Here is a 15,869-nt window from a genome sequence, read left to right as displayed (position 1 = left end):
ACCTCACTACTCTTCAACCCTGTTGCCTGTGCTTCCTCTGAGACCCTAAACCACTCCCCTGATCTGAACCTTTCCTAACCTGGGGCTTAAAGGCACATGCTAGGAAGGCAGACACATCTGAGTTCACATCCTGACTCAATCTGTGTGACCCCAGTCAAATTACAAACTAATCTGACCTCAGTGTTCTTATCTATAAAATGGGGTGATTTTATCAGCTCACAGGGTTATGTATGGATTAAGGTGGTTATGCATGAGGAGCATGCTATGTCCGCTGCTCTGATAGTTTCTTCCCAGAACCCTACAGATGTGCTCCGATTTTCCCTCTGCCCATACCACTCGTCCACCTCCACCTCCACCCTCTTACGCTGTCCCATTCCAGTCTGGAATTCTCTCTTCTTCCCTAGAATGAAAACAGCTGGACTCTCCGGAGGGGCCTACTGTCTCCCCAGCCATCTGTCAGCCCTTCTCTCCAGGATTTTATCTGCAGGACTGATGAGCTGGCTCTCCCATCACCAGCGGCCTCCTCTTTCCCCACAAACCTCATGCGACTGCCTCAGTCCCCCTGATGCTGCAGGCTATCCCAGATTCCTGATGTGCTCTCTCTGCACACGTCCTGAGAATGCCCTCGCCTCTGGTTCTCACCCACATCCTGCCCCTGGTGGCGGCATCCATCCAACTCTGCCCTCTCCTCTGGTTCTCATCCATTCCCCATGCCGTTCAGGATCGCCAATAGGCAAACACCTGCCGTATCTTGAGAGACATCTTTCCTCTAAACGTGCACACTTCCCCACCCAGACACCGATGACCTCCTTCCCCTAAAAACTCTTGTCCCAAACCAAGGTCAAAAACTCACTGGACCTCCTCCTCAACTTATCACCATTTCTCTATTTCTTCTTTAACCAAAGAACCTCCCAGTCATCCAGGACAAAAAGCTCAATCACACCGACCTCTACTTTTACCACGCTTGCTACATCAAACTAATCTCTCAGGCCAGTTACACTGACATCCCAAATGGACGAGGTACCTAGATCTCTTCATTCCAACAGCACCTGCTTGGAACCGGAACTGGTGCAGCCTTCTCCCCACCGGCTCCTCCCACTCCGTGATTCCATCACAGACACTCTTGCCACCCAAGAGTCTTTCCTGAAGCCAGGTTTCCAGCAGCACACCTCTCCTGGGCCCTCAGTCCCCAACACTCCCACGGCTCCTGCATCCACAGAATCAAGGTCAAGTTCCTGTTGTTCTTCCCACCCTCGGTATCCTCAACGCCTTCCCTCCTTCCTACTCCTCCTTTTTCATGACTGTCTACTTTTCTCTATCATGGTCTGTGAGCATCTTCTTTTCCAGACATAAGTTCCTCAAGGAAGAAGCTGCGTCTCCCAGCTCTGCATCCTCCACAGAACCTCAGTCTTTCATTGTACCAGGTCCTGCTGAGCGCCTACTCTGTGCTGGCTACTGAAGCTATGGCATCAGGTCAGCTCTAAGCCTGTCATCCTGGAGTTTACAACTAGACAGGGCTCAAAAATGTCCACCAAATGAATAACAAAATTAATCGGCCAAGTGGGGAAAGAAATAAAAGGACAGATTTGGGGACTGAGATCAAAACTGGCTAAAAAACGAAAAGTTTTTAAAATGTAGGTGAAAATAGAAATTTAAATCTAAACATCAGTATCTCATTCCCTTCACCAGGCTGCAAGAGTCACTCCTGTGTTTTTATGCATGGACATCACCAATCAATATTAACTGAACCAACGCAGAAGTAAACCTGACTTACTTTTTCTCGTAGATATCTGTAAATTTAAACAGAGGCAGGCAGCAGGCAGGAGCATCCTGAAGAACAGACATTGCTTCTGCGCTGTAAGACAGAATTTTGGCCCATTAAAACACAGATGACCACTTCCCCTACCTGAGTTATATTTTGAAAACTATAGAGTCCAGGGGCACAAAGGGTCAAATCTCAGCACTATGAAGCTATCTGCACCCGCGGTAGCAAGAGTTCAATCCCCAGCCAGGGAGCTACCCACATGGCACAGCAGACCTCTCCTGTCTTGCCCGCCACTCCCCTCAGCAGTATATTTCAGTCTGCCTGTTTTGTTCCCCACTCTGTCTCTGGTGAATCCTTTTACCCCCCACACCTCTGGCCTGTACCCCAGTTCTTATGTGCATAAATAAATAAATCTTAAAAAAGAAAAAATTAGAGACCATAAAATTGCCAGCACTGTGTGTAAGCAAAACACACTGACCAGTTTCTGATAGATCAGAATGTACTCTCCAAAAAAAAAAAAAAAAAAACCTTACTAGGGGCAAGGCAACAAAAGCATGTAAGTCACACACTGGGATTCCTATGAGACTCAAGCACAGGGCTATCACATCTGGATCCACATGACACCAACTACTCAGTGAGACAAATGTTGCTCTATTCAGAGCGAAGAAGAGAATAGCTCATGTCTCCTGCAGGTCAAGTGCTAGAGGTAAGGGAGAGGAATTCCCACAGTTGAGGATACACAACTGAAAACAGTATCATCTCAACTATGGTTTTCAAAAAAAACAAAAAGGCACCCCCAAAACCACACTCAGCAGAGAAAAAGTCAGACTCTTCAGAATGACTGGCTTTGAATCATGGATCCTTTTTTTCTCCTGCTTCTTTTACGTTCTTGAAATTCCTAATTTTCTTCAGTGAGGATTATTTTTATCTTTTTTTTAATTAAACTTTTTTTTTAAAGATTTATTTATTTATTTACAGTCAGAAACGTGGAAGGGTGAGAGAATTCACCAGAGCCAGAGCAGGGAGCAGAACAGACGAAATACACTGCTGAGGGGAGCAGCGGGCGGCAGGAGAGGTCTGCGTGCCATGTGGGACCCTCACCAGCGGCCGGGGATCGAACCGGCACTGCAGAGGCTGAGGGCAGCTTCGTAGCCCAGCGCTCAACTGCTGCGCCACCAGAGGAGGCCCTATTTTTATCTTAATTTATCATAAAAACACAATTAAAAATAACAGTGAAGTACATGTCAGAGAAAAGAGCTTTGTGCATCCAAGTATACAGAAGTGAGTCCTGTTTTACTGGGGGCTCCCCCCAAATCAGGTAGAGCCAAAGGAGCAGCAAAGCTTACTATGAAGACCACTACTTCCAGATTCCTAAGACTAATAGTTGGAATGTAAACTGAGGGGGCTGTTGTCTACTGGACACGAGGGCATGTCTGCTCGTTGAAACTTGGGGCTACCTTCCTAGACAATTTGCCCTTCTGCTGAGATTAGAAGAATACATTTCAGGCTTTTCAGGTTCACAAACTTTCACTGCAGAGTCCACTATTTTTAAAACCTCTACTGGATGTGTGGTGCTCAATTTTCCTCCTCAGAGCCTGCCAAGTTTAAGCCGCACTTTACCTTTGATTAATCATTGGAACAAGCGTCAAATCATTTCAACTAGCTGATTTCTAACTCTAACCATGAAGAATAACATTATTGCTTATATAATTCTCACAAGAAGGTCGTGAATGTGATGAAGTCTATTTTTATTACTTCCAAAATTGTTTCTGGGCCAAAATGTTACTTTCTGAAGTAAGCATTGTGTTTGATTTTTACCTCAGTAAAGAGAGTGATTTATTAGCAGCTCCTGTGGCAAGGGAGACCAGGATCTTCTTGCTGCCAATTTTGTATCTGTGGAGGCTATTCACGGCGCTGATTGCTTCTTGCAAGTTCTCCATCTGAACAATAGCCTTGAGCTGGTAATCCGTGTGGGGGCTGAGCTCGACGCTCCTCACCTGCAGTAGTGAAAGGAAGATGGCGTGCTGTGTTGACTCAAGCTCCATCATCCTAAGACTGATGGCTAATTATCACGGAGCACACCCATGACTTCAGCGCTGCCGTGAGGAGCCAGTCTACTCTGTCCTTCTGAGGACCAGAACCTAAGTGAGCCAGAGGACCTCAGAGACTCATCACTGGCTTGGCCTGGTGTGTGTTCTGGCCCACACAGCTCCCTGCGGCAGGCGCACGGGTACACATACACGGGGAGTCTTCAGGGTCTTCTCCAGACCCTGCAAAAACCTGGGGCAGAGCTATTTTACCAGTTGGGAAAAGGCATTTTTAGCACGCGGCATCTGAAAGTGGAGTCAGATGCAGTAAGATCTTAACCAAGCCAAGGTTGTTTAAGAATCCTTTTTCTGTCTTACCAGCCAGAGCTAAGTAAAACCATGAGACCAGTGTTTCTCTCCCAGAGTGCCATTTAAATTCCTGCCCAGAACCTCAAGTCTTGCCCTGTGGGGTTTCTTGCTCTCTGGGGCTGTGCCCTGAAAACTGCATGTACAGCACCACCCCAAGCAAACCAAGGAGAGAGAGGGGCTCCAGTTACTGGGGCTCCAGTAACCCCTATACCTGGCGACAGTTCTGGGTTAACCGACTCATCTCCACTTGAAATGCCAGCAAAAGTGAAAACAAAGGCAAGAGCAAGAGAAAAGAGGTTACCTTGCCGTGCCTGGAAAAGGCCTCCTGCATGAGCTGCTGCAGCTCCTTCCGTGACAGCCGGTAGTCTATGTTGCTGATCTGGATGTCAGCGCCGTTTGCAAAGGGGTCTGGGCAGTCGGCTCCGCTGCTCGAATGCACAATGCTGAAAGCAAGTGGCGAGGCTCTGTTTAAAAGGTTTGGAGACATACTCCTGCTTAAAACACACAGATTGGCAGTTTTAAAAAGCTTATTCTACTCATTTAGTTTATATCATTTAGACTTTGTACAAAGCTACACAGAGAAATAGCTTACCACGGTACAATTCGGTTTTCAAATGTGTTTATATCTTAAACATATACTGATTTAAACTTATTATCAAAAGTACTGTGTTGACCCCTTGGCAGTCAAGTTACTTTAATATCAAATAGTCTTTCATTGGCATGTTTAAAGTTAAAGGCAGACAGGAAGAACTACTTTTTCACCTTTCTACTTTGACCACTGACTCTTAGGAAATTAGCTGTGACAGTGATGTAAGGTGTTTAACCTCCCCAGCTCTCAAAAAGCCAGACAGCCTTGCTCCTCTGGTGCAGTCCTTCTCCATACAAAGAAAACTTTATGCAACTTTTTGGATGTAATTTTGCAGGCCCAAAGTCACTTTCTACAGTGAGTCTCCATCAACCCCGCAGGACAAACACCACACTGGGAGGGGCCCTTGGGATGCCACGTGGCCTCACGCCTCACGGCCCCTCGTCTTCCAAACTTCCAGAACTACCCGGTGAGTTCAGAAGCTTAGGCAAGTGTGACGTGGATAATGATAGTGGTCTACAGAGACCTTTACTTCCCAAATGGCCTCCTATAATTACACTATGAGTAAGAGTAAACAATGTGTGTCTGGTAGGGATTTTTCCCACATCACGGTAAGGAAATAAATGGTAAGGGCATCTGAATGTGATCATAGACCAGGGACACCAGACTAGGTCTCTCTCTGACCTGTGCTCCCAAGGTTCCCAGGTGGAGGGGGGGCAGTGATGAGAAGCAGGGTCCCCAAACAGTGGAGAGAGGACTGGGGGCCACGGGGAAAGGCTTCTCTAATCCTTTATGTGCTCCTTATTGCTTTCATTCTTTCACACATTATCTTGTCATCCTTTCTACTGCAGGGGAGCTCCCACCATCCCCACCCGGCCACCACACAATGGATCAAGAAGCTAGACTCACCGAGAAGTCCAAGACTGAGACGTGAGCAGAGGACCAACTTGCCTGGAGGCAATCAGTTTGCTAAAAGCAGACGGGTAACTCACTTGGAACATTGGCTCCTCTTTATCCTTCTTCTCTACAGGAGAACTAGTAACACTCCGGGCACTGAGGTTCTCTTTTCTAATGGAGGGGGAAATTGAAGGGTAAAGGTCACTTGGTTTTCCTTCACATGAGACCAGCAACTCTGAGAAAGAGCAACTTAACCTACTTCAGGGTACTTTTGTAAACGGACTCCGCCATCCCCGAGGTTTTAGGTATGGGTGCCGCAGCACTTGGGTTTCTGTGAGCAGGGGCTCCCAGCCTCAGGGGACCTTGCAGGGGCTCACAGCTTCTAGTGCCAGTCTTTGGCTCCAGGCGGCACAGCTCCTTGAAAAGAGACAAATGGAGTGGAAATGATCATTGAAACACCCGGATGTGTCCGACCACGTACAGAAAACACTCGAATGAGTATCATTCCAAGCCAAAATTTAAAAAGGACGGGTCAAAAGCAAGCAGGCACAGGAAACTCAGAAACCAAACCTACCATAAACTTCAGAGAGCAAGAGGTATCAAAATTACCTGTAAACTTTTAACATTTGCATTTTTTGCAGCAGATCCAGAATGTGCCTGCGCCCCTTTGCCAGGCATGGCTTTGGCACTGGAAGATTGTTCACTTGCATCTTTGATGAGGCACAATTTTGGATTCTTAAGTTTTTTGGGAGACTTCACTTTATCAGCGATTGCATTTGAACTCTTTGTTTCACAGAGTTCTCTACTTTTTGGAGTAAATGACACAATGATCCTATTACCAAAGACATCTTCGTTTTCCATTCGCTTCTGAGCCCGTTCTGCACTATCTTGGTTTATGAAGCGGAGAATTGCGCTGCAGCCTGTGATACTCAGCACTTTCCCTCCACAATTGTCGGACAGGCGTCTGAGCCTATTGCTGATGCTCTTGCCATCTTTATTTGTTGGTAGGTTATAGACATAGAGCAGAGTGTGGCACTGCTGGCACAGGGGAAGAGTGTTACCACAGGTTAACTCAAGGGCACGCCTTCTATCACAAAATAGGAAGAACAATGAGTCATATCGCAATTTAAGCTAATGACCTGGGAAGGGAAGTAACAGTGATTTAGAACAGAGAGAGTAAACTAATTTAGTGCAGGCAAGGTATTGAAAGCTATTTTAAAAGCATTCATTAATTTAAGATGTATCTTCAATTATCACTCTAGTGAAAGAAACTTATCTGGCAAGATTTAGTGTCCTATTTCAGGTCTTTTTTTTTTTTTTTTCAAACCATGAGGAACAAGGATCTCCCAAATGGACAATCTTGCACCTAAAACACCACATTTAACTTAGTCTCCCAGGTTAGAAAAGTGAGTGCCGCAAGAAGCAGGAGGAAGGAAATGTAGTTGCAGCCAAAAGACTAAAATCATAATGAACAAGAAAAGTGAGTTAGAAGAGTTCAGAAGCCTAAAGCAGGGCCTGACTATTGGCCCCTCCAGCCAGACTCTGGTATCCCCAACTGTGGATCATGTGTTTAATGTCGGGCCAGACTCTAGGCTCGCTGGATATCAGGGCATGCAGTGGGACCAGCAGCGCAAGGTCTCAAATGGCGAGACCCAGGGGCCAGCCTCTGCTCTACTGCCAGAAGCAGTGTGGTTGTTAGGGGTGGGGGTGGAGTCCACAAAGCCTATATGGAATTTGCTTTGGGACATCCTTTTCCCCCTAACAATTTAGGCTTTGTGGACTCCACCCCCTAACATGGTCACAGGACTTGTTTTCTTTCCCAGGCACTGACTTCTCCCTCCCTAAAAGGATCTCATTGGACAAAAGGGTTTCTAAGGTGCTTCTGTCACACCACAGCTACTAAGTTATGTCAAGATTGCATTTCATGTAGGGACTGCACACACAACAGTTCCTCCCCATTACTGCTGTTTCTTTACGAGTTACACATATACTCCAAACAGCTGAAACCAGCTCAGCATTACAATATGCACTCTTATCCCACATTAAGACTATCAGAAATGCTCATCCTGCTCATTCTCCAATCCTATGGCTTAATAGACTACAGGTGTAGCTATCACTCTCCACACATATGAGGGAACACAACTACAGAAATGACAGCCAGAGGCCTGGTAGAGCCCAGGCACTATGTGCCTAGAAAGCATACAGTTAGTTACTCTGTTCATTTCACTCCAACCATGCCAGTACGTGCAAACTGTCACCATATTCTTTACCTCTAATACCTAGAAGCTAAAAGAGCAGAAATTCTTACTCAATTACTTCCACCCACTTGGCACAAAACACTGCTGGCTGGACACTGGCAAGTGGCTGTTTGAAAGGTAAATCTAAAATTCCCTATGACATTTTGAAAAAACGAAAAGCAAGATTCATACATATCAATTCCCTATATATTTGTCAGAGAAGGTTTCTAAGCTTTATTTCAATATCTGGCCTCCTGTAAAGAACAACTTCACCCAGGGTTATCTTCAGTCTCCATAATCTAACACAGGAATAATGGCAAGAAAAACACAAACCTACTTACCGGCATCTTGAGTGGTAACCTGGGGGGCAAGTCAGAAATGAACTCTTCAAATCTGATCAGCTCGTTAGCATGATGCAGCAGTGCTTCTGAGGCCTGGTTTTTATGGACCAAAATGATGTGGAAACCATGCCTGTGTCTCAGGTCACTAAGTTCCAATGCAAAATTGACATCAGCTGAAAGAAAAGGTGTAGCCCACCCCCACCCCAAGCATTAGAAACACTGGACAGACAGACCCCTCTTCTGATATCCACTGAGAAGAATGGCCGGACTGTGATTAAATTTGCTCCCCCCTCTCCCTTTTTAGAACCTCAAGACACACGCTAGTGTAACAGGGCGGTGCCCAGGAAAAGGGGGAATTCCGGGTTCCCTGCTCCACCAAAAGGAGGGTGGAGCAAAAGAAAAGAGAAGCTGGTGGGCCTCTCCTGGTGGTGCAGGCAGTTGAGCGCAGCACTGTGAAGCTATCCGAAGCCTCTGCAGTGCTGGTTTGATCCCCGCCGGCCTTGGAGCAACCACATGGAGAGCAGACCTCTCCTGTTTCGTCCCCTGCTCCTCTCAGCAGTGTATTTCAGTGGATCTGCCTGTTCTGCTCCCCACTCTGTCTCTGGTGAATCCTCTTACCCTCCTGTGCCTCTGGCCTATACCCCAGCTCTTGTATAAATGAAATAAATCTTTAAAAAAAAGAAAGAAAGAAAGAAAAGAGAAGCCGCAGAGGAGACTGAGAAGGAAGGAAGCAGGGTGGAGAATCAGAAGGAGACCTGGAGGAGGCACGTGCAGCAGAGACACATGAAGAAACTGCATTTGCCTTTCGGTCCTGACACAGATGTGGGTGAGAGAACCGTGGGGAGGTGACAAAGGCAGCTCTTATCTTGTTTTGCTCCTTTCCTCCCAGACTTGTCTGGTTGTTTCTGATCATTTTCTGTGGGTCTCCACTGAAAGGTGCTTTAGACTTGTGGCAGGCTTTGGAGCCTTGCTCTGGGCCAATCCCGTGGGACGGGTCACTTTGGGTGCTTGATTTAGAAACTATATTCTTCGCCTTTCCTGCATTGTTTCCTAATTGTGTTAAAGTTCCTGCCCATTAAAGTCTTACATGTTTTGTGTTGATGCGGCGGATGGCAGAACCTATTTAGAGCAGGCAGGTTTGCGGGTCTTGAGGGGATTGTAACAGGGTGGTGCCTGGGAAAAGGGGACGTTTCAGACGTGTAGCAGAGAGACATGTGAAGACACTCCACTTGCCTTTTGGTCCTGAAGCAAATGTAGATGAGAGACCCTTAGGGAGGGTAACAATGGCAGCTTTTATCTTGATTTTGCTTCCTTCTTTCTCAGTCTCCTCTCTAGCTTGTCTCTTCTCTTTTGCTCCACCCTCCTTTGGGTGGGGCAGGGAACCTGGAACTTCCCCTTTTCCAGGGCACTGTCTTGTTACACTACTTCTGTTAGTAGAGGGAGCAAATACAGTATTTGGGCAAGGCTGAACCCTAGGAATTATTCATCTTGGAATTTTTTAATTAGCGATACTAGACTGGGGGGGGGGATAGGAGTAGAAATTAAAAAATTAAGAAAACGGGGCCTCCCTGGTGGCGCAGTGGTTGAGCGCTGGGTTGTGAAGCTGCCCGCAGCCTCTGCAGCGCCGGTTTGATCCCCGATTGCCGGGCGAGGGTCCCACGTGGCGTGCAGACCTCTCCTGCCGCCCGCTGCTCCCCTCAGCAGTGTACTTTGTCTGTCTGCCTGTTCTGCTCTCCGCTCTGGCTCTGGTGAATTCTCTCACCCTCCCGACTTCTGACTGTACCCAGTGCTTGTATAAATAAATCAATCTTAAAAAAAAAAAAAAAAAGAGCTTCCTTAAAAAAAAAAAAAAAGAAGAAGAAAAAAACAGATCTGGCCCCACAAGAAAACCTGCTCAAGTTCCAAGAAGATTCCATTTTTTCTTTTCCCAAGCAGCTCTCAAAAATAAGCATAGATCCGTCCCATGCATTTCAGCCTCTCTGGAGACACATATTACTTTAACATGGTTTTGGCCTCTTTAATTACCATTGTGAGTTAAGCTGGGACCAGCCAGTGTGTCTACACTTACTCGACACGAGGACCACGGTGGCTGGGGCAGTGTGCGTATTCGCAAACCTCCGCAGACTCTGGCGGAGCTTGTCATCAGCAGCATTCTTCGCGGTAGCGTTGATGTGGGCGACGGTGACCTGCATGCATTGGCAACAATGAGCAGCAGCTGAGCTTAGGAACCACTACACAGCCTACGCCCATCTGAACAGACACTCCTTGAGGAAAGAAACTCGTATTTTATTGCCATTTAGGGATGAAAAAAAATCACAACCAGATCTCAGTTTCAAAATCGGGTCTCTGTATGAGTGAGCTGGATCCATATTTCCCCCTGCTCTCATCACTAAACTGCCGTTGCACTTTATCTAGTCCCCTTTCAGAAAACAAGTAGAGAAAAAGAAGTGAGTGAAATGTGAAGTAGTGGAATTCTCTCCAGTAGCTTCTGCCAGCAATTTGGAGGTGGCAGAGATTGCAGTAAGACTGGGGGTATTTGCTATCACCTCTCTATGCCACACACTGACCCTGGCTTTCAGACTCCAGGTAGGCGGTGGGGGAGGGTGAGGCACCTGCATGGAAGGGGGCTAATATGTGTTTATTCTTGTTCAAACAGTCATGTTCACACTTCACCTCCAGAGTAACAAAAGTTGTGGTGTGAGAGGTGCCTCAATGGCATGCCACACGCAATAGGATTTATTAGTTTTTATAAGGAGATAAATTTATAATTTTTGCCTGCAATATGGTGTATCAACAGGATGAGTCAAAAGAACTAGATTCTACATCCAGTTGAAGAGCATAGATTGGGGTCAGACAACCTGGATTTAAATCCCAGCTTTTCCACCTACTGGCTGTGTGATCTGAAAAAAGATGCTGAATCTTGCTCAGTCTCACTTGTACATTTCCAATGAACCCAAAGAGCCTATTCATTGAGAGGTTAGGAAAAACTAAAGGAAAAATACATATATGTAACCATTATGCCTGCCTAATACTAAATGTAAGTGGCATTATTGAAAGATCACACATGATTAAATGACTTCAAGTACTTTAAAAATAACTTTTTGCTAATTTATCTGCAATTTAGTATAAATGCTTATTATTCAACAAACTGCAATGAAATTCATTTTTTAAAAAAAAAAAATCACACGTGTTTATTCTGCCATATTGAATTAAGTATGTTTTTACCTGGCAATTATTCAGCTCTTGAATAACTTCTTTGTTTTCTTTACTGATGTCACAGACACAGATGAATTCTGCTTCTCTGTGGCCTTTAAAAAACTTCTCACGGATTCTCTGCACAACAGCAGTAGCTGAGCGGCCAGAGGGAACGGAGCAGTTTTCAATATCCCAAAAAACTCCAATGGGTGGTAAGTTTTCTAGCACCTGTCCGGCTAGTGTGACTTCTGGTGACCCTTAAGAAATAGTGAACACTTTCAGTTACACAGTGAAACGGAAAAGGCAAGTTAAAACAAAACAGGGAGAGCTACCTAGCATTCCTAGTGGCAGAAAAGTGAAACTGATTGAAGTTTACGGACACCAACCTCAGTGACTAACCTAACAAGACAACCCTGAGTGGCCACTGTGCTCAGTGATTACTCCTGTTCTTCATGGGAGAACAGTTCTGAAGGTCAAGTTACTCTAAGCCCACAACAGGTCCCTCACAAAGCGGGGGCCATTCTCAGAGCGAGCAGTTATGCTTCTTGAACACTGACCCAGACGCTGCAGCTCTGGGACTTGATTTAATACTCCACCCACACGGGTCTGCTTATTCCGTATGGAAGAACAATGGAGGCACCAAGAGGTGAAGTGGTTACACTGCCCTTGATTTTAAAGGACTTTTTAACACTGCATTAACATCTGTTATAATGACAAAAAATGTTTTCAATAAATAATCACATGAAGCACTGTTGGGCTTTCAAACCACTTAGGTTTTCAAATACTGTTTTTAACTAGCAGTGCCATTACTAAATCTGTTTAAATACTAAGTACTTCTAGAGTATGCAATCAGCAAGTGTGGTCATGAACCTAAGCCGACACCAAAAAGTCCCTCCAGCACTTAGTCTCCTAACAAACACCCAGTTTTTCAATCTCAAATAGCCTCAGTCCAACACAGAGGGCGACTGACTTACTGGTCTATAAAAAGATTTTTAAACCAAGATATAGAAATGGAGACTCACATACATGGCAGCTTTAGAATCACAAGGAATCTTTTCAACGTGATTAAATGCAGTGTTAGTACCAGATATTGAACACTATTTAAATATGCACATTTTATACCATACTGTCATTTACCAAATTTCGAAGCGGCTTTGCCTAGACTGGTCGCCAATAACAACGTGGTCTCCTTCCCTGTTCCTTTGGTTCCACAGCCATTACACAGAGGAATAGTAACAGGTGCGGTTTGAGTATTTGGAGGTGGAATATTTGGCCAGACTTTAGCAGCATCAATTATACTATTTCTTGCCGGCTGTTTTAAAATTTTTTTAAAGAAAGGAGGAGGTTTCAGATAAATCATTTCAGAACCTAGAGGGATATACAACAACTGAAAACACATTCTAAGTGTTTTTCCTTTTCACCTGCTAACCTCTGATTAGCTGTGTTTTCAAATCATCTTTCCCAGAACTCTTAGCTATTCATGCCTAAACTCACTTCAAGAAGAAACTTGAAATAATCAGGGGAGATTCACAGGATGAGATCTTTCCATTCTGAGGCCTGCGCCTGCTGGGATGGAGATCTCGTTCACACTTTACATAAAGGGGGCTCAAGGCTTCACCAGAACCTGGTGTGACTGAGGTCAAATTGCAGGTTCCCCAGATGATTACAGAAGGACAACATGCAGTGACCTATGCTACTCGAGTGGGTCCGTATATAAGCTGCATGTTGCTTATAAGAAATCACGACTGTGCTTTAGCTTTTAAAGACACAACAGACCACACAAACTTGATTGATGTGTGGGAAACACGTCACAAGAAGCTCTGCGAGTGTCGACTACCTGGATAATTACTCTGCACATTTTTGGATGGTCCCTCCTGTGCTATCTTATGCTTCTTTCACTGTGGTAGAAGTTATGTTGATGGGGTGAAAACTACACATGGAAGAGCTTCAGCCCCATGCACAGTGAAGATTTTCAAGACAGATACCCACTTTCAAAAGGTCATTTCTCAATCCTCGGCTGCACCAACATAACAAACAAAAAGATACAAACCTTGTTCAGACAGTCTTCGCAGTAAAGTGAGCCCTTTAGACAAACCGGAGGGACCACATTTAGGTGCAAAGAGTTGGTGCACAAGTGAGGCGTCAGCTCCGACTGTGAAAGGTGCTCTTCCAAATGCCCGGGAGCCCCACTTGTGAAATCAGAACAGGGGAAATAGCCAGCGGAGGTGCAGCCCTGGAGAGCCGGAAACTGATGCAGCTTGTGCACGTTACTGTGACACGACTGGAAATGGAGCTTTCCACAGCAGGGCAGGTGCTTGCAGGAAGACAGATTACTTTCTAGACACATGCTAGGAAAGTCACTTGCGATGCTGGCTAAACTGTTCCTAGCTGAGGCCTTCTGGAGTGAAGACGCAGACTGGAAAGCAAACCCTGACCCTACCTGACACGTGATTGTCCTGGTGCTTTGCGAATCTAACAGTGCGCCCGTGTGAATCAAGCCACCAGTGCCTCCACTCCCACCACCGCCACCACCAAAATGCATTGGTGAAGTGGAGGGTTCATTAGTGCAATGGGCACAGCAGCTTACTTTGGGGACAGCTGAAAGCTGTATTTTAGGTTGCTGAAGAGAATGAATATCTGGAAGAGGGACTGCTGGAAAGAGTTTAGAGCCAGCATGAAGGGGAGATGGTACATCTTTTAATTCCACGGCAACTTTCTTGTTCTCCATGTAATCTTTCTGAGAAAAGAAAACCAGAACACAAGTTCATTTTAGGAGGTCTGTGATGTTTGGGTATTCACATCCTACCGCATTCAAAAATGGAAATAGTATTCAATGCTGTTTACATCACTCCATCAGAGCCAAGCAAAATGGAATGGCAGCAAAAACCGGGGCATTCTTCAGAGGTCTGCAGAACATGAGCATCAAAACAGACAACTAAAATGAGGACTGTGTTCTTCCTGAATTTTAAGAGACTAGGGGAGGGAGTCTGTTTACATCGTCAGCAAGGAGGGCTTAGGCAAACCATGTATATCTCAGTGACTTCTCTTTGCCTCTTCTGAAGGTAAAATGAATGGTATGAAAAACGACCTAATAAACAGCATTCCAGAAAGATGGTTTACGAGCAAAGTGCTTTGAGCAAATCATTCCTGAAGTCAGACCGTGAGGGATTTATGTGAGGTCTTCCAGAGAAAAAGAACATTCCAAATTTTATGGATGAGATCAGTCACCTGCCCAAGTGGGTCATCCACGAAAGATCTATAAACCTGTTGCTGATGACATTCGGCAACCCCTAACATAGCATGAGCTAATGCCACCACACCAACAATCATTCTGTCTCCGGGGAAAAGATTTAGAATAATTAGAAAGCTATCTGGGGAAAAGATGTAAGAGAAATAGTGTGTCTGCTAGATGCCTGCAAGACACATGAGGCCAGGATATTTATAAAGGTTCTAATATTGCTTTGGTGACAGAAGCTGGGTCTGATTAAGCTATTCAGTGGTGCTGTGACCTGGGGTAAGTACTTCTCTACACTTAATTCTTCATCCTTCAACTGGAAAACAACAGAACCTATCTCCTAAATGGGATGGTGCGCACAAAGCACTTAGCAGAATACCTGGCCACCGAGAGGGCATCTCACTAATCAGTAGCCCTCCGGGGCTGACCTGCAGGTATTGGTAAGCTGAAGAGGATGCCCTGATCTCAGGACTGAGACACGCTCACCCCTCATGGCACAGAAGGGTCCATCTGACTGCTGTGATCTCACATCTTGTGCTGTGATTCTGCACCCACCTGGGAGAAATCTGGATTTTCAGTGAGACTTTTCCTAAAGGGGAGGGAATAGCAGTGGGGTGACCAGCCCACAAGAAGTGTTCTGCCTTCTTGGTAAATACAGTTCAGGCTGGAAGTTAATTCACTGGCATTGTGATTTATATAGATCTGGTCCTTATGGGCAAGCTTTTTCTGAGTTGTACTCTGACTGTACTCAATTCTGGGTGTCACTGACAAAACCCAGCTTCTGGATCTATAAAGTCCATAGTGCAATTCTGTACTGTGGGACTCCATGAGGAACAGATCTGCCATCCTACGAAGCCCTGCTTGAGCTGCCGTGCCTCGCTGTCAACTGTCCTTAACGTAAAACACTTCTGAAATGATCCAAATCACTGAAGCCAAGCAACCAAGGCAACTACAGAGTAAAAACCTAGAGGATATGGGGAATTTAACTGATTTTTTACAAGTTAAATAATACTTTTATATAATTCATAGAAATGTCTCATTTAAATCCCAACACAACAGCAAAAACAGAAATAGAAATGTAAGAAGATGCATGAAATAAAAACGAGAAACTGTCAAAATCTCTATGAAAAGACGCAGTAGAATTTAAGTATTGAAAAGAAATATTAAATAGGGAAAAGACTGTTGAAAAGGTCCTATCACTCTTTCCTGGATTATCA

At 45.2% G+C, this 15,869-nt stretch overlaps 1 protein-coding gene across 1 annotated transcript in view; it reads right to left on the bottom strand.

The window, feature by feature from the left end:
* Positions 1 to 15,869, bottom strand: part of MARF1 (meiosis regulator and mRNA stability factor 1) — a gene marked incomplete at its 3' end in the record, with an annotated part of 34,294 nt that overhangs the window by 13,887 nt on the left and 4,538 nt on the right. Inside the window, exons 3-13 of the mRNA XM_084251577.1 lie at positions 13,468 to 14,154; positions 12,555 to 12,729; positions 11,448 to 11,674; positions 10,291 to 10,408; positions 8,223 to 8,395; positions 6,254 to 6,682; positions 5,904 to 6,061; positions 5,657 to 5,815; positions 4,463 to 4,652; positions 3,584 to 3,762; positions 1,775 to 1,855 (exon numbers count right to left, since the gene is read on the bottom strand). Of these exons, the coding sequence (XP_084107703.1) occupies positions 1,775 to 1,855; positions 3,584 to 3,762; positions 4,463 to 4,652; positions 5,657 to 5,815; positions 5,904 to 6,061; positions 6,254 to 6,682; positions 8,223 to 8,395; positions 10,291 to 10,408; positions 11,448 to 11,674; positions 12,555 to 12,729; positions 13,468 to 14,154 (2,576 nt within the window). The remainder of the gene's footprint in view (positions 1 to 1,774; positions 1,856 to 3,583; positions 3,763 to 4,462; positions 4,653 to 5,656; positions 5,816 to 5,903; positions 6,062 to 6,253; positions 6,683 to 8,222; positions 8,396 to 10,290; positions 10,409 to 11,447; positions 11,675 to 12,554; positions 12,730 to 13,467; positions 14,155 to 15,869) is intronic.

This window comes from Talpa europaea (assembly GCF_964194135.1).
Source record: "Talpa europaea genome assembly, chromosome: 12".
NCBI lineage: Eukaryota > Metazoa > Chordata > Mammalia > Eulipotyphla > Talpidae > Talpa > Talpa europaea.
The sequence above is the reverse complement of the archived record's forward strand: the minus strand, read 5'-3'. Positions and strand labels throughout refer to the sequence as shown.